The 19,427-nt window shown below is 28.3% G+C and overlaps 2 protein-coding genes across 5 annotated transcripts; both read right to left on the bottom strand.

Annotated features, from left to right (window-relative positions):
• Positions 1 to 1,726: 1,726 nt before the first annotated feature.
• Positions 1,727 to 5,301, bottom strand: LOC114394092 (L10-interacting MYB domain-containing protein-like). Of its 3 annotated transcripts, none has more exons than XM_028355663.1 (5): positions 5,143 to 5,296; positions 4,895 to 4,976; positions 4,687 to 4,750; positions 2,551 to 2,886; positions 1,727 to 2,478 (listed from the first exon to the last, which is right to left on the bottom strand). In XM_028355663.1, exons 4-5 carry the CDS (start codon positions 2,878 to 2,880, stop codon positions 1,894 to 1,896), a joined length of 915 nt encoding a protein of 304 aa, XP_028211464.1. In that variant the 5' UTR covers positions 2,881 to 2,886; positions 4,687 to 4,750; positions 4,895 to 4,976; positions 5,143 to 5,296; the 3' UTR covers positions 1,727 to 1,893. The 3 variants fall into 3 exon arrangements, with proteins under 3 accessions (XP_028211464.1, XP_028211463.1, XP_028211462.1); XM_028355662.1 differs by having other exon boundaries at positions 4,933 to 4,976; XM_028355661.1 differs by lacking the exon at positions 4,895 to 4,976 and having other exon boundaries at positions 1,733 to 2,478; positions 5,143 to 5,301.
• Positions 5,302 to 14,322: 9,021 nt separating this feature from the next.
• On the bottom strand, positions 14,323 to 18,878 carry LOC114392497 (cytokinin riboside 5'-monophosphate phosphoribohydrolase LOG1-like). 2 transcript variants are annotated; one of them, XM_028353655.1, is made up of 7 exons: positions 18,549 to 18,878; positions 18,075 to 18,172; positions 17,968 to 17,998; positions 17,793 to 17,892; positions 15,947 to 16,017; positions 15,350 to 15,496; positions 14,323 to 14,669 (listed from the first exon to the last, which is right to left on the bottom strand). In XM_028353655.1, the coding sequence occupies exons 1-7, from the start codon at positions 18,684 to 18,686 to the stop codon at positions 14,604 to 14,606; spliced, it is 651 nt and encodes a 216-aa protein (XP_028209456.1). In that variant the 5' UTR covers positions 18,687 to 18,878; the 3' UTR covers positions 14,323 to 14,603. The 2 variants fall into 2 exon arrangements, with proteins under 2 accessions (XP_028209456.1, XP_028209457.1); XM_028353656.1 differs by having other exon boundaries at positions 15,350 to 15,493; positions 18,549 to 18,835.
• Positions 18,879 to 19,427: the final 549 nt, after the last annotated feature.

The following is a 19,427-nucleotide window of genomic DNA, read 5'->3' as shown; positions in this document are numbered from 1 at the left end:
TTGTCTTTTGTCTGTGGTTTATGTTTATACTATGTTAAACCTTAGCAAACTATACTTTTTTTTAAAAGAACTCAGGATAGTTCATCACTTGCGTTAAACATGATTTTTTTTGGCAGTAGAAGAGGCCAGCTTGTACCTTGAGCTTATAAGTTGATGTTAGTTTTCTATTATCTTATAATTCAATGTAATTTAAACATTGTACTATCAACACATTCGATAAAAATTTCGTTATTTCAATTTCTTTTCTTTATTACGTTTTTATTAAGTTTAAATTACTTTTTTAAGGCCTGTTAAGATGGGTTTGAATTATATAATATTTGCAAGAAGGCAATGGCCTTGGCTGCGCAGTGACTGAAAGTAACACAAGAAGCAAGTAGTAGTTTCAAGCTTGAATTGACAGGGTATTAGCAAAGGAAAGTAATCAGAAAAAAAAAAAACAAAGGAAAATTGACTTCATATTTGAAAGTAATTAAGCGTTCTTTATGACTAATTTTTTTCTTTGGTGGATGCTAATTGGAACGTATTGTTTAGATTGTTATGAATCATTTAAAATTAAATTTTATAATAATTATTTTAAAGTTATATTAAGATGATTTTTAATTAGTTAATAAGGTAAAATTATTTATGCTAATAGTGAATAAAAATTAAACTCTATAACAAATGTAATATTAGATTTTTATATTAATAGTTATTGACAATTTATTAATAATAATGTCTTTTTTTTTACTTGTATTAGTATATGTTAATAAATAGATTATTATAATTTACTTTAGAAAAGAAATACTAAACTATTTATATAGTACTTTACAAATTCACTAGATATCAATTTGTTAATTAAAAAAAATTAAGGACCATTTTAAATTAAAGTGACCTCAATATATCATTCTATGAAATTATTATATTTAAATTTACAAATTATTTATTTAGCACTTCTGTCTTTTAATTTTTAGAGGACTTAATTTCACAGATATTTAAATGAAAAAATGTCTAAAATAGTTAAAGTATTAAAGTCTAATTTTAAAGGATTAACAAAACAAATAACATTGACCCACCCTCACAAAATATTAATTTATAATATCTGTTCTAGGTTTATATGAATGTACAATAAAAAAATCAAATCTAATAATTTATCCTCTTTTTAAAATATGAAATAAAAAGAATTACAAATTCGATCTAAATTGGTTCGATTTATAAATCATAAATATTGTATAAAATAATTTTCAAAATGGATTGAATTCTTAAAATAATACTATCATTGTTCTCATTCAAAAAATTTCAGGAACGGTCATCATAGAAACGTTATATCTGTTCACGCCCAATTAAATAGGACATGCTAAGTGAAACATTAAATGATTTAAATCTGCATATCTATTCCGTATCAAACCAAAGGTCCATAAATCACACTCACAAAACATGCTAACGGCATTTGCGACCTAAATTGGCACTTGTTTACATTTAATCAGAAGTCACAAAGATGCGAGCTAAATTGGCACTTGTTTACATTTAATCAGCAAGTCACAAAGATGCAAATTAAGTGCATGTTTGATTGTTTGGTTTGCAGTTAAAATTACTGCGACGCACGATCCAATGAATAAAAGGAAAATAAAAACAAAAACAAGAATTCTGATCCTTTTACAAATATACTTTTGCCTCAAAAGTCATTTTTCATCTTTTTTCCAAACATGCTCTAAATGGTTCATAAAAGTCATATCTGAAGAAATAACTATGCAAGTAAAGTTCAGATGAAATAACACTTGTAAACAACTACCACTTGTTGCAAGAGTTAAAACTTCAAATGCGATTACTTACAGTCAAACAAAAAGAAGGGTATACTAAACGAAGTATTTATAACTAAGTAATTACAGTTGATTTCAAAATGGCTTTAAGTCTGTTCTAATGGAAGGGAGTTTTGCTGCATTTTCCTTGTAACCATGTCAACCGTATCTTGACACTTTTCAAGGAAATGAATGTCTCCCTTAAGCTAGGGTTCTCAAAGAGATCCAGGGCAGAAAAATAGAGCTGTTGATCAATGCCTTCTATCTCATCTAGAGCCTTAATGCAGTTTGTTATGGAGAATTTATCATCACTTACACTTGAAACAACTGCCCTTAACCTTGAAACAGCAACCATACCTAACAAGGCTTCTGCCATAGCATTGCAGGTGTCTTGATCCAGACTAGTAGTTTGCGTCTCACATGATCGTTTCCTTTTCCTATCTATAGAATTCTTGGTCAGCTTCTCAGCAGTTGAGATATTCCCTGGAATAAACTTTGATGTTGATGGGTTTACATAATGTGAGACCTTAGCTTCTGGACATGGAGTAAAGCCAGTTGCATCTGCTCCGATAGATTTGTCCAACTCTTCGTAATGACTAGATTGGGCATATTTCCCATCAGCAGCTGAATCTATGAATATTGTGCAGAGTTGCTCATATATTGGACAATCTTTCACTTTAACAGTTTCATTCCTAGGCTGCACCTGTACACAAAACCTAGCAAAGTTCAGATTAAAAATAAAGAGGAAAAAGTTGCTACAATGAAAGGAATTTACCCCTATATCTTCCCACTGTTCAAAGCCAATGCAACAGGAATCATCCATTACAAAGTCATTATTTTGATCATAAGCAGATTTCAAATTATAGAAGCGAGTCCGAAGAACATCTAGATGCTTCCTCAATTGATTATTGTTGAAATTAAGGTCTGTTTGCCTATTAAACTCATCACGAATGTGATTCCATGTTTTCTTGTCAAAAACATTGTTTGGTCTGTTCCCCAGTTGAATCTGCTTGACAACCAAGTCTGCAAATATCTTGTCAAGGGATGCTGTCCATCTTGTCCTTGAACGCTCTTGCTTGGGTTGATTACTTGCTTCAAGTTCCATCTACACCTGCACAAACACGTATAATTCAATAGTTTACTCATTAACATTCTCAAAAAGGGGAAACTTGGGACAATCTCTGTTTTTTTTTTAAAGAATAATAGTAGAGACTAATAAGTGGGCCATGGAGGATACTAGGTGTATGAAATAGTGAGGACTTAAATACCACTAGCATCAGTTTGACAATGGTTACACTAAAGCTAATTGAGCAAGAAAATGAGGAAAGAAAAAAGGCCTCATATTTCACATCCTTTTGCCTTTTTTTCCTAGCTTTCTTTTTCATATTATGAATAACCATATTATATTATATGAAGAGAAAAGGGAAAGAAAAAGACACACGTGCAATAACATAGAAAGACCTCCAACATCTGAAAGACTCAAGCTCAGAAAAACACTACACATAAGAATTTAACTGGCAGCTGACTAAATAAATTAGAAAACTAGAAATAGAATACATGTTGATGCACTATCTGGCTTAATTGGGAAAAGGAAGAAAATAAATGATATTCACAAATACTGAAGTCACACATTCAGTCAAAAGTTCATCACAAAACGGACATCCCTTATCCATGGCCTATGATCAACAAGAGATTCTTGCATGGGGCAATGAAAGGACCATGCAGACAATAGTTCTCTCGGTTGCTTGGAGTTCATGGATCCTAGGCATTGTTATCAGTATCATACGATTCACGATATGATACATGCAATATGATATGATTCATGGCCTTGGCAATACGGATCACACATGAATTGCTTGAATCACATCCCGCACATGAATCGTGCGATTCTGGGACAAACCAATCTGACGCAGGGAGGCCCACTGTCTCTTCACTTTTTCATTCATTGTCGTCTCCTCTTCATTTATTCACTTGTTCTTTGTTCCTCCTGAGTATCGACAAAACAGAGTGAGCCACTCTTCTTTTCTCCTTTTCTTTGAATTTTATTGTGCTACCATTACACATTGATGGTCCCTCTGTTTGCTGAATAAATAACTGTATTTTACACTTATTAATTTGTGCAGCAGCAGTTGCTTCTTGCAGAATTTGTGCAACAACAGCCACTGTTTTTTTGGGAGGCTATACTGCCTGAATTTGCGCAGCAGCAACCACTGTTTTTTTGGCATTGCGGCCGTTATGATTTGGATGTTTGTTTGTTTTGAAGCTTACATGTCACTTAGTTAGCTATTTGACTTCTAAATGCTAATATATATGGGTGTGTTTTGATTTTTGGTACATTTATTTATGTTAAAATGCTCCTAGAGTTATTTTTTTTTAGTTATTGATCATCACTTTGTGCTTTTATGTGTCTTTATTAGTTGTATATGACATGTTTTATTATTGATCACAAATCTTACGATTCACGATACGGTTCGATTCGCGATAAGTAACTATCAGACACTCTCATATAAAGAATCTTGTCAGACAGTCATGTGTTATTCTACTAATCTATTCTGTGACAGGTATCATAAAAAAAATTGGTTTAATTAATCATTTGGTCCCTATCCGGTGCAAACTTTTTGTTTTAGTCCATATACCTTAAAACTCTACATTTTAGTCCCAATACAAGCAATTCTTGTCCATTTTAGTCGTTATGCCCCCATTTTGTGGTGGTTTCGCATAGCCTGAAGACCAACAACAAGGACTAAAACATTAAAAAAGAATGCTAATATAGGGACTAAGAGTTTTTAGCACAAATATAAGGATCAAATGAGTAATCAAACCTAAAAAAATCATAATATAACTTCCTTTCACAGAACAAAAAAAAAAGATGGGTACATAACAAACAGAACAAAAGCTTGGTAATTTTCACCTCGAATTGACTTCTGATCCAAACAATCCGATTGCTGTATGCACATGACACAAACTGAACCTCTCTGCATGTTTTACAAACACAAAGACAACGTGAATAGCAGCACCATAAATTGAATAAAAAATAAATTTTTTTATCCAGATTTCTAATGTCTCAAAGTAAAAATTGAAATGGAAATATTATAAATAGTGATCCAAAATAGAAGTACGAATGAAAAAGCAGCACTGCATGGAATGAAAGATAAACCCTTTTTGAAGGCCGTGGTCAGTGATTAAGTAAAATGGCAATGCCTATCAACAAAATTACAGACACTCACATAAGTAAAAGGGCAAAAATCGAATGAAAATTAAAACCCTAAGAGGGTGAAAAAATTGATGAAGGGACAATGGGGATCGATGATTTTATATAATATATCAGAATCGGAATGAAAGAAGCGCGGTAACTGTGGAAACTCACCTGCGAATTGAAAGAGAGAGAGAGAGAATTGAAATGGCGAATCCTCTTTCTCAAATTGAACTCTGTATATCCATTCTCCACACACAAAAAACACGCACTCAATCGAATCGCCCAACAAAGAGCATTATCAAATTTTTCTAATTAAATTTTTCAACCCAGGAAATTATGGAATATTAATATTTATTAATTATGCGGAAGGAAACGTGTCGTGATTCGATTGGGTGGTTTCACAGTTCCTTCCCTCTATGGTGTGCCAGTTTTCTACGCTATTTATTTATTGGATAATAGAATTTCATAATTAACTTTAAAAATTATAATTACAATAAAAAAACAATTTTGTTGAAAAAAAATACAAATATTGGGTGAAACAGTTAAAATCACTAAAGTCAAAACAATGTTTTGGCTACATTTTTCTGTTTTATATTTTTGTTTATATTTTGAAAAGTAATAATTATTTAAAAGTTTAAATGAAATAGTTATTTTTGGGATTTTCTTCCTACATATTAAAAAAAAACTTCTGCACCCAATATTTTTTCAAATATTTTAAAATGATCCCTTCTAATAAACATACGGATTATAAATTTGTATCACCTAAGTTTTTTTAAAAAATTAAAAATATATTTTTAATGTTTTTTTATACTTTTTTTTTATAATTATTACATTAAGTAGATTTCTATTTTTGATTTTATTATAATTAATTTTAATCTAATAATATATTTTTTATATATAAAAATTTAAATAAAAATCATAAATTTAATAAATAGATTTAAAATACCATGCTAATAATCATAGATTGAATATATGAATAAGTTATTAATTTTAAATTATTTTGTAAAAGATATTTTTTTGGGTGGTTAGTTATGAACCCAAATGAAAGTTCCATGTAATTTGGACTGGACAGTCACCAAATATTGAGCCCACCCACGCGTTGGACTTTATAATTCTGATCTGTTATTTTTGGATCAGAAGAAAGATGTGCTATTTTATTTTTTTATTACCTCAATGTTTTTTTTCTTATTCCCCATTGTATCATCAAAAATACCATTTTTAATAATATTATTTGCCTTTAAATTTTTTTAATATATACGCATTATCTAATTAAGATTCAAACTTTTATTTGACACGTTGTGGAAGATTACTCCCTTTCACTAGATTCAACTCTCCCTTTTCTCATTTCTTCTATTGATGTATACAGTTTAAGTGTTGTACTTCCATGGTAATGCTCATGAGTGTTTCCAAAAATTTGTTAAGAGATTAGTAATTTCTTAAAATTGTATTAATAATTTAATATTATATGTCACTATAATTCCTTTACAAGTACCATATTACATACTATACTTTTAGTGTTTAAATGTACAATACAAATTTTATAGCACGACCATTTTCAATTCCAGGATAAATTCCACCAAAGAGAATGAAAAATAATAATAAATTATAATGTTTTTATGAGTATCAATTAAAGAAATGAGAGTATAAGCATATAATATTTAGAAAATATTTTTTTTACTGCCCTGGAAAAATTATAAATCATTTTTTTTATTTTGCTCTAAATATCTCAATATTAAAAATAAAATATAATCTTAACAATAATAGATATGATAGGTTCGTTTTCTGTACACTTTTTCTTATTTTTTTTTATCTTTTTAATTCTACAAATAGGCTAATTACACTTTGTTTTGTTAGGATTCCTCCTTAATTGAAAAGGTTTTAAAAAAATTTAGAGTTTTTTAAAAAAGTGTAGAATTTTTTAGAATGTTTTAGAGAACTCTAGAGCAGTGTAAAATTCTCTAGAAGCTTGTAAAAATCTCTGAAATCTTATGGAAGAGTATGGAAAGATATAGAATGGAGTAAAAGAGTATAGAAACTCCTAGAATGTGTGAAGTATTCTAGAGAATTAATCTCCACCATAGGATATAAGTAATCTCCACCATTCATTGTGGAGGTGGAGTAGTATAAATAAGGGTAAGAGTCTTCATTCAAGTTAGAGAGCCTCTTTGAGAGATAAGATAAATAGTTTGGGAAGTTTCTATCCTCAAGCTTGAGTGGACCACACTAGAGTGAGACAATTTTGTAAACACATTATTCTAACCCTACTATTATTCTTCTATATAGTGGAAGAATATTCATATTGAAGAAGAATTATAACCGTGTGCTCCTATTACTAACTTTAATTACTAAATATCTATATTAACTTTAAGAAGCGAAAAAATCAAAAGAGAAAAAGTCAGAATTTTCCCATATTTCAACTTCCCATAGGTCATATAGTTACCTCACTAACCCTCTTAACAAAATACATTGTTCCTTCCCTCAAATAAGTTAGTATTTTTAATAGATTAAAAAAATACTATTAAAATGAATATAAGGTTGACCTGACAGTAACAGTAGAGAATTTTGATCATTTAATTGTAAGGTGTTTTAGAATCAAACCTCGCAGTACCACTATTGTAAAAAACAAAACATTATTTTAAGAATCCACTAGAAAATTGCAGTAAAAAATGTCTTAAATTGAAAAAAAAAAGTCTTAAATTAATCCCATTCATTCACCAAGTTTCAAATTTTATTATATCGTCATTGTATATAAAAAAATGTATAAGAAAAGAAACTAAAATAAAATATCAAATTTTACACCTTACGAAAAAAAATATAAAATATAGATAAACAAATGTGGCGGTAAATGTCTTTCAGTTAGTAAAAACAAAAGAGAGATTTTAATCCCTTTATTTTTTTTTCTCCCATCTAAATTTAAATACTAAATTAAACAAAGTTCAAAATATTAATAATCTTCTCCTCTCCTCACCTCTCTAATTCCTTGAAACCAGAGAATAAGGTACGTGAGTGATTCAAAAGAATAATTGTTTACTTTCATGCATGTTAACATTCAGAAGAATAATTGTTGAATTTAGTGTAAAATTTGCGTGGAGGTCCCATATTCTTGAATTTGAGTACGTTCATGAAACTGCCTGAACTTTCAAAGCGTGAATCCGTTTGTCTCTTTTATCACAACTCACAGTGCGCGAATGGATTCCTATTTCTATTTCGATGGCTATACATTTTTCAAAGTTCGACTAATGTTTTGACAAGAAATTGATGGGGAAAATATTGGAATCATAGTTCATTAACACGTGTACATAAGGAAAAAGCTACGCAATGGTTCGAACTTCAATTACAAACAAACTTTTGTGGGACATCGACCAATACTAATTGCGTCATTAAGGTCGCTATTATTATCAATGCTTAAATCCGTTATTAGTTTCTTTTACCTTTCTTTTAATCTTTTGACAAGGAGAAAAAGGAAAAATTGAAAGACTGATGATCACAAAATGCGTGTGATTCCCATTTCCATGGGATATATACTTTATCAAGCTGTTGATGTTTATCCAAAACCAGAAATTAATAAAGAGGAAAACAAAGCTATGGAAACGAAATGAATTGAAAGTCATGGGGGCAAAGGGTGTTTTAATTATTATTATTATTATTATTTCTTTTGAATGATTTTTATCAACTTTTCACATTTGCTCAATTGTTCCTTCTAAATCTAAAGATTACAACTACTACTTGTTTAATATGTAATAATTGATTGAAGGTGGCGAAAAACAAGTCTTATACTCAAGTATAGTTTTTTTTTTATTGATCGGCCAAAAGAAAATATATTAATATTAATGTTATTACAAGAAAGATGGGTAGATATAAGATATGTTGGATGATTAAGAGAGACGAAGGGATGAACTAAGGTATAGGTGAGGGGCCTTGGTCTCTCTGATTTTTTAAATTTTATTTTTTAATATATATATATATATATATATATATATATATATTATATTTAATATTAAATTAATTATTTTTATCTGAAGACATTGATTATAGAAAAATAAATCAAATATTAAGTTATACATTAATATATTGTTGGTTTGAGTAATAGTGGGTTCAAACAAGATCTTAGGATGGAATTATGTGGATAAAATAAAAAATGTGATTAAGAGAAGAGACCCAATAAAGATGGACAATTAAATTTTTTGACTAAGCTTAGTTATCAACAAAATCGGTAAGTATTTCATACAAAAACATGGTATAATAATAAGAAATATTAATAAGTTGTACACAATATTCATCGAAATTCATTTTAATAGATAAATTTTGAATATTTTTCTTATAAATAAATAATTAATGTAGAATTTTATTATAAAGTTATCTAAGTTACCATATGGTTTCCTTAATTTTTTTCATTGGTCCGCTCCTCTTAACAACTACCATTGACAAAGCTAAAGATTGAAGACAAAAATCATTGATAATGAACAAGATGACCGAAAGTTACTAGAATTTATGAGTAATTATGAATTATTGTCTATAAATAATAATTTGTACCATTGTAATAAGAGTTGAAATATGTAACACCTTTCACACAATGTTCATAAATCCATGCGACGCTCACATATTGACGGGTTAAGATAATGTTGTTAACCAACATTTCAATTCTAATTCTTATTTTCCTTTAAATCCTTTACATTTTTCAATTTTTATTTCTTTTCAAAATTTTACTTTTTTCAATTTTTACTTTTTATTCAAACTCATCACTTTTTATTTATAATTTATTCTATAATTAATCTTTGATATTGATAAAAATTTAACATATAAATTTATAGTGAAAGACTTTTAAAGAAAGAATCGTCTGTTTCCTCAAATATACTATAAAATTATGTTTATTAATAAATGTGTATCCCTCTATTTTCTATCCCTTCTCCGCATATTCTTGCATTCTAAACGAAGTGTAAGAGTCTTACAATAACGTGCATTTGAGGTGTTTTAGAACCTATATTGGGCCAATTCGAAAAAATAACAAGACGAAGAATAACCATTGATATTCTTTGAAAATTTTGAGATTATGCATAACTTTTAATGTTTACAACAATTGTCTTAGTAGAGATATATAATACAATATTTTTAAATAAATAAGAGGTACCAGTGTAATATATTTTAATGAATTAAAAAAATGAATACTTTATATTGGGATCAAATTCAGTTCATATGACAAATTTTAAAGATAAATTACCATTCGAACTTAGGATTTCGATAAAAAAAAAATAGTAATATATTAAAAAAGCCAGTATCAAGAGAAAATTAAGATACCTCAAACTCAAAGAGTATGGAATAATTGACTCTAATTCTAATAGTGGAACGCCATGAGCACATGAGAACCCACCGGTTCATTGTCCTTAGGCCTTTATCTGCCAACATCAATATAGCTCATGATAAAGAAATTCTGAAGTGTTGTAAATCATAATTAGAATTATAATTCTCTTAGAGCTACGTCTCTTCAAGAACACCAATTAAAGTTTTAAGTTTTAACAGGGGCAGGGGCCATTCACCAGCCCTTGTCGGTTGTCACTTACTTTGTCCTTTCATTTTGTTTTGTTTTATACACGTGGTACCAATGGATATGGTCACCATCAGTTGTTTTGTTCAATTTCAATTATTATTCTCGTAAATATTATTTTTAATAGAAAAAACACGGAAATAAAAAGATAAGTATGAATTTATTGGCATTTTATTGTGCAGCAAAACAGGGACAAATTCTCAATATCCATGTTAGAAGATGGTAATTGGACTCTTTTTTTTTTTATATATAATGACAATAATAAAATTTCAATATAGTATTTTGTGCAAACTACCCAAATCTCTATTATTAAATTGACTCTAATTGATTTTAATTAAACTTAAATATAATAATATTCACAAAATGAAATGAATTATTTTTATGATAGTTATTTTTTTTTATTTCTTCTCTCTAATTTTTAATAGATGTTATTTCAAATATTTTAATTCATTTGCGTTACAGAGCTTGTCCAGAAAACTTTGGTCCACATAATAAACAAAGTGAATACTCAATATCAATGGCAAACCTATTTATGTATATAAGGATGGACACATACCTCCTCAGTTTAATAAAATTATATATATTTATCATAAAATTTCATATTTTGTACCCACAATTTTATAAGATTGAATTCTCTGACGTATTCCCATGCAATGATGGATCTAAAAATTTTAAATTGTGGGGGCAATACTTACCTACCTATATAGATTAGATTAGTGGGGACAATCCTTATATAATTATATTATACATTAATTTTTTAACTACATTTTAAATTAAATGAGCAAATGTGTATTTTATATTAAGAAAAATTAAAGATTAAGTGGGACAGCTGCCCCATAACACAAGCTAAATTTGTCCTTTGTCCCTTTTCTCAAACAAATACAATTTTTTATTTAATAAAATTATAAGTATTTATCTTAAAATTTTATATTGTCTTATTTTCATGTGTTTTAACACATTATCTCATTTTTTATGTGTTAGATTTATTTCTTTAAATAGATTGCTCTTACTAAACCTGGATCCAATCACAAGATTACAAATATAACATTCTATGAGAATCAAAAACCTTCCAAACCATGTATCAAGACCCATACAATAGCAAAAATATTGTAACTGATAGTAAAGCATTAACAATTGACAGTAGCATAAATCGCAGGATTTATTTCAGAAATGCAATTCACACCTCATAACATAAGAAATATTTATTATTACGAGTCAGATAAACAGAGCTTTGAAACCTTAGATATGCTTTCTCTAATTTTTACACAATTATAGATATATTAACTGGAGTTCAACTTGTATCAATTAGAATAAATTCTATTTGAATATCTCATCCTTAGACTAGAGATCGATGAACAATTTCTAAATCAAATGAAATTATATCTAGCTTTTATCGATCCAATCACAACCAGTCTGAATTCTGAACATTTTCAACCAATGGTACAAGAACAAAATTGGGAAACCTGGAATTAGGTAAGTTGTACGACTCTGTTAATCAGACAAATTGCAGGTGGGTCCGATTATTCGATGTTCACCATGAGACACAGAAAAATGTAGTTTTCACTCTGTATTTGAATATTTATTTAAAAAACAGAAAAAGATGAAAACAAACAGGGATAATGATGGAACTGGCTTAAAATATTTATAAGATAATATTCATCTATCATACACTTAATAATACTAGCTAGCAATGTCAATTCATATTATCCAGAATTTCGTGCTCATAAATGCCGATGGAAGTTCATCTGTCAATATTGCACCTCCCCCCCTCTAATTCAAATTTTCTTTATTTATTTCAATGTGTCACAATCGTTGCCTTTCCATATCAATCTTTTAATTAAAAGTTGTCTTCAACAACACATTACTAATTAATGGTTGCAACTTCCGTAAAATACTTAATGTACAGTGGTGTTGACCGCGGATAGGTGAAAAGGGTGGGTAATTACAAAAATAGTTTGATATGCCTAAAGTCAACAAATAACCAAGTGGAATAATAATAAAGTGTTCCCACGAAGATGAGAATTAGAACCATGTGATCAAAGTTAGACCATCTGGTTACATGTGCACCAACTGTTTCAGCATCATTCGATTCTCTTATGATGAAGTCATTGAGAATATTCTATTCAGAGACTCTAATATGTTTTTTTTTTTATTGATTTAAAGTTTATTAAAAACCATAAAATTAGGAGTAAGAAAAAACTCATTAAATACTAGTGAAATTCATTAAAAAAATCTATAAATATTTAATTAATGACAAGTGTGTTCAATTTTTTTTTATTAAATTGTGTTACTATATTTTTCTATCTTAAAGGCAAAACATTTTATCAGTGTTAGGCCGAGATCGGATAACTTGTTAATGAATCTAATTTTATGATATAAATCTTTGACTGACAAATTTATTTAATAAGTATCTGTTAAATTATTTTACAGATTCTTAATTATTTGATAATTTTTAATTCAGTTTTAAGCTTTTTTTTTTTTACTTGGGTCCTATAATTTGTATTTCTTATATATATATATATATATATATATATATATATATATATATATATATATAATATAAGAATCTTTTTAGAAAGTTGTTTATTCTTTTCTATAAGATTATTTTTTTAATTGTCTTTTTTATTAATTATTTTTTTCTTAAGTACTCTTAATTATTTAATTAATAGTCAAAAAATAATAAATGTTAGAAATTAATGAGATAAACTCTTTTTCTCTCCTATTAATTGAAAAAGACGAATAATTAGGTGAAAAAGAATGAAGTGAAAAGAGAGGTTATTAATTTCAAAAAGATTAAGTATAATTTTGAAAGAAATGGTACAAATTATTGAAATATTTAATATCACTAATTAAATTAATCAATTTTCTTAAAAGATGTGATAGGATCTTATATATAAAAATGAAAGAAATACTTATTTTTTTAACTTATCCTCTTGTCTAACAGTGGTTATGAAAAATATCAAGACCTAATTAGTTTGTAAGTATAATATTGTCATCCATTGGGTTTGTAACGAACATTCTTACATATCCAAGTCGATATTCTCACTTTTTTCATGTTAGTATTATCAATTCTACCGATTCACTCAACCCAATTATTTTTTCACAAACTTTTCAAGCTCCACCTTACAACAACCTAGCTTACTACAAACTTACAGAACTTACTCAAATAATTATTTGTTTGTAATGATAATTAGACAAAATTACCTAATTAAAAAATAAATACAAGTTTAATGACATAGGTAATTAAAAAATTAGTTCAAAAACCTAATAAAAAGTTGCAAATACCTTAGTGTCACGGAAAGTAATTTAACCATAAGTATTTATTAGTTAAATTATTTTTTGCAATTCATCCTTGATGTAAGTAACTAAGTAAAATATTATAACAATATGTTTGAGCAGCTAACTAAAATAGTATAACAATATGTAAGAGCATCTGTAAGAAAAACAATATGTTAGAGCATCTATTTCTGAAATATTTTTAAAAATATTACTATAATAACTTTCATATCGTAGATTTAAACTACTTTTTTTATTGTTATTTTTAAAAAAATTAATCATCATAATTAAAATCTTTTGATTTTTCGGTGAGATCTCAATATTTCCCACAAAGTACTTTTATGGATTGGTTCACAATTTTTTCTCCACAGATTTAATTTATGTTGCCAATTAAACTACATTTATTACATATTACTTTTGTTATTATAGCATAAGAGATTTCCAAATTCATACACAAAAGTTTATATAAACGCGTGTACTTTATCAACGAACAAAAAATAGAAAAATAGCTAATCGATATAAGAACTGAATAATTGTTTGAAAAAGCTATTTAGAAAGTACCCATGACTGCACTGAAGCAAGCTTTACTATATAACACAGAATCTATAAGCACCAACAATTAATGATGGAAGTTTTCTAGTGTTACGTTCTTTGATCATACAGATCAGATTCTGATCCGCAATTACACAGTGTCAGCCAAAAAAGGCTTGATTTGTATTGAGAAAGCTATTTTCTAATGGGGTAGAGAAAATATGTAGATTCGACTTGGTTAACGACAAGTATCTGAATTTGGTAATTTGCAGTGTTAACTTTTTTATAACTGTTGGTTCATCTCCCAACTTTGCTTTGGTGCCACGCCACAGTGCTTCGGGACATATTCCTGGTAAAATCAGCAACAAGGTGGATATCAAATGAACAACTCACATCAAATTGGATATATATGTTTATGTTATCGCATGTTAGCCACATCTATAGATATTATATATATATATTTTTTGTTAAAAATTGTGGATTCATTAATCAGACTCAAAATGAATATTTTGTACATCAGACAAAATAACATATGCTATTTATAGAAAATTAAAAGAAATATAATTATTATTTTTTTGTATAAACTTTTCCCTGCACGCCTATAAAATAAGTAAAAAAGATAAAATAAGTTGAACTTGTTCCATAAGTTAAAATTAACTTCTATACTTAATTTTTATAGAAATTTTTTTCTTCTAATTTGTTAAAAATTGTAGTGTATAAATTAATTTTAAGCTATGTGAAAAACTATATTTATCCTTTTTTTTTTCTATAAGTGTTCAATGAAAAACTTATCCAAAGATATTCATATTCTTTATCTCCTAGATTTCTTTGGTCTCCTTCTCACATGAAATGACAAGAAAAATAGAAGGAAAACAGGGGAATGGTTATGTATGAATGTGCAAATACAATAACATTGTGAAGTATTTTAATGAGATTTAAGAAGGTATGATTTGCAAATTAAACAATAAATTTAGCTAGAGCATGTGAGATTGAAAATGGAAAATTGGGAATTGCATTGTACGTAGGTACCTCAAGCTTGCACATGAGATCTTGGGCAGTTTGGGCAGAGACAATAATGTGACGGGCAGCGGGTGTAATGAAACCTTCGTCTACAGCATTGTCCATGAATGACAGCAACGAGTTGTAGTACCCATCCACGTTCAACAACCCCACCTGCTTCATTTAATTTCCCCGTTAATCATTCATTTTGCACACTTATCCCTTTCCAATGATTCTGTCTTTTCTTTATCGTCATCAACCCATTATAATATAATATGCCATATTAGTTAACACTTAATTTCGAAACTAACTTATTGTATTTTACATGTGATGTGAGCTAGGGATATGACACAAATCAAAATAAAAAAAGTGTTTTCGATTATATATTAAACGGCTCTAGTGTGTGAGTGTCACATTTGTAATGGGTTTTAGTCTTTTCGATACGTGCCCAAAAGTAATGTTTCTTCTATACGAACTTACAATAATATAATGTTTTACTCTACGGACTTTAGGTACACTTCCACTAAGGAATTTATATTTTCTAGCACTTCCTCTTCCTTAAGTATTAGTAATATTTAATATATTAAAAACAAAACGCATGAAGGGATTTGATTTTCAATATCTTACGGGTTTATCGTGGATTCCTAGTTGAGCCCAGGTGATCACTTCAAGTAGTTCTTCCAGGGTGCCATATCCACCTAAAGGAATACAAATTTCCAATAAAATCAGTATATTATATTCTTTCTTTTTTGCACATTAAAGTGCACTTGCTTTTTCTATAGCTATGCAATATATATATATATATATATATATATATATATCATTCTATAACTATGCAAATGCAATAATGCATAATAAAATCAAAACCACGGCAGGAATCTTACTAATTGCAGCATACAGTTGACAGTTATGATTCGTTATTGATAAAGATATATTTAGAAGCTATTTTCTCTGCGCGGAACACAGGACAACAGAGGATATTTGCCCCCATTTTTTAAAAACAATTATGAGAACTTCAAAAATAAAATTTAAATTGTGGAATTTTTTTTTATCATCTTTTCCTTAAAAGAGACTATTAAAAGAAAAATAAAAAAGTGCAGATATATATATGACAAGAGAGAAAGTGAGGAAAGAGAAAGGAGAGAGATGAAGATCGAGAAAGAAGAAAAGTCAATTTTTTAAGTTACTATCGCCTAATTTTTTTTAGAGGATACTTCGCCTAATTATTATTTTTATATAAAATTACTCATTTTTATTTTTTTTCAAAACTACATAGTTATTTTAAGAGTTTTCCAAAGAAATATATTTAATATGATTTTTCTTTAAAAAAAAAAAAGAAAACCCCCAAAAAAGTTTAAACAAGCACTAAATTAAAGAGGCAGTTATTTTATTTATTTGATTACAATCAGTGGTGAAAATCTATCTGAATTTATCTTAAAATATTCAGTGCGTAATATAAAAAGGGACCACAAAAATTTACTAACACTTTAATAAATATATTATTTTTAAGTGTTTTGAAAATAGAAGGCGCGCGAGAAGAGGCTTTTAATTAAGCTTAGATGAAGAGGGAGGCCAAACTAATTTATTTACTATATAGTTGAATATAAAAGTTCAAACAAAGCATTTGTCACCAATGCGACTTTCAACTTAATTTTTTTACAGTTACGTTTTATGTCTGCATTTTTATTATTAGTCTTTCAATTACTTTTAAGTCTTAACCTTTCACCTTTTGAATTTGAGAAATATATTTTCGTAAATAATAATAATATTAAAAGTCTTTTTTATATATACTTATGGTAGATCCAGGTTCTCGGTCATTGAAAAGCTTGGTCATTAATTCATGAAATATGCAATAACAAGAGCTTTTCTATATTGGTCAAAGGATAAAATGCTTTGAGATGCTTAAGAAACATATCCACATGCATATAATATTATAATTATTATAATTAAGGAATAGATACATGAATATATATAAATTTTTAATAGAAAAATAAATGAAATATAAAATTAAATTAATTTTAAAAGATAAAAAAATTAAAAAAGTTCCCATGTAACAATTTTATTGAGTTTTTTTCTTATAAATAAATAGATAAATTATAATTATAGATAAAATTTATATCATTCATTACACAAATACTGAGATATTAAAAGAGAGAGATGAAAAGAGAAAAAAAAAAGTAAAAATCTAAATGAAAAATAAGAATTATCAATAAAAAGTATAGCTTAATTATGACCATACGCTATAGATTTTATTTATTTAAATATAGGAATCAATTCTTACTTAATATTTAGAAAGGAAAATAAGAAAAAAAAATAATAAATAGTATGATGTTGTTGAAAGAAAAAAAAAATAATGTGCGGTTAAAAAAAAAAGGTAAGATAGTTATCGCAGAAAAGGTGAGAATCTGTGACATAGATAGGTATATGCATAAGTGGAAGAAGAAAGAAATGAAGTTATTATATTATGGAGTACCTGGCAGCGCAATAAATGCATCGGCTTGTCTCGCCATTTCTGCCTTGCGTTGGTGCATGCCTGACACTGCTCTCACTTCTCCGACACTTTCCCCCGTTATCTTATTTAACCCAAATTAAACCACTCATCAATTAACATTTCTAAACTTATGAAAAATAGAATAAAATAAAAATACCTCTCTTGGCATAAGAGTTGTTGGAATCACCCTGCAATAATAATATTAATATGAACATCACAAGTACAGAAACATATAGCTAAGCTAGGGAAACAAGATCCAATTACCCTAACACGTGGCGTCCACCATCAAACACAACTTGTGAGATTAAACCCATCAACCCAATGCTCCCTCCTCCATAAACCAAGTCGATGTTCCTCTCCACCTGCATATATATATATCCAATTCTCATCATTTCTTCTTCTTGATCTTACCACATCATCATCATCATCAATCTAGTTAATTAAACTCTTAATAAATAATAGCCCTTCAATTGTCTATTCATCTTTACTTACTAGATTATTAATATGAATACTTATTGATTCCCTGATTACTATTCCAACTCATACAAATTTTAATTAGCCAAGGGAATATTTACTCTGATTTGGTACACACACACGATCAGAATTAAAGAAAGAAAATTGAGTGGTGTGATATGTGAGTGCATATATATTCTAATTAAATAATTAAAAGAATAAATAAAGGTGGTTTTGTCCGAATTGAAGAAGAGAGAAATAATAATAATTGAGTTGTGACATTACAAGTTGTTTGGCGAGTTGGATGGCAGCGAGTTGGTAGCTGGGGTTCTTGCCAGGGCTGGTGCCACAGAAAACACAGATACGTCTGAACCTAGACGACGACTTCATCATCATTTTCATCGTTTGCTCTTCAATTTCCATACTATAAAATTAATTAGTGAAAGTGAACAATTTTATTGGTAGCTAGAGGGTGGGTGGATGAATATGTACGTATAATGAAGGGTGGGGAAAGAACACGCAGAATTGCAAACGTGATTTTTATGCTAGTTAAGTAGAAGAATTGAAGTGGTGAGATAGAACTGGTGCCAGATAATCTCTTAAATAAATAATCTGAGAATCAGATCCATCTTCTATGCCCCCTTCCCACACACGATAATATCGCATATCAATGTCTGCAATGCATCATATCTTACATCATTGTCTCAATCTATCGTCATCCATCTCCACTCGTCACATATTCTTCCTTTAATTATAATCTCATTTTTGCTTCCCATCATTTTATTTTTTTCTTATAGTTTTAAAAATGTAAACATTGGGACTTGTTATTTCTTAAGAACTTATATTTCATTTGATCATTTTATATAATGTAACAAGTTTTATATTATCAGTTAATTACAAATTAGGAGTAATAACAGTATATTCTAACATATTTTTTTAAACATGGATGCATTTTTTAATTGATTAAAATTTATGAATTCATGAGATATAATTATTAAATATGATGTGAGACTCATAAAATTTTAATATTTGAAAAAAAAATCCAATTAAAAAGATGATATGTTATTTTGTCTTGATTAAAGATTATGGGTGTTCTTCCAACTTATTGAATCATATATTAATTTTGTTCATGCATGATTGGATTGTTTCTAACTTAAAAATTAA

This window comes from Glycine soja, chromosome 17 (genome assembly GCF_004193775.1).
Source record: "Glycine soja cultivar W05 chromosome 17, ASM419377v2, whole genome shotgun sequence".
Taxonomy (NCBI): domain Eukaryota; kingdom Viridiplantae; phylum Streptophyta; class Magnoliopsida; order Fabales; family Fabaceae; genus Glycine; species Glycine soja.
The sequence above is the reverse complement of the archived record's forward strand: the minus strand, read 5'-3'. Positions and strand labels throughout refer to the sequence as shown.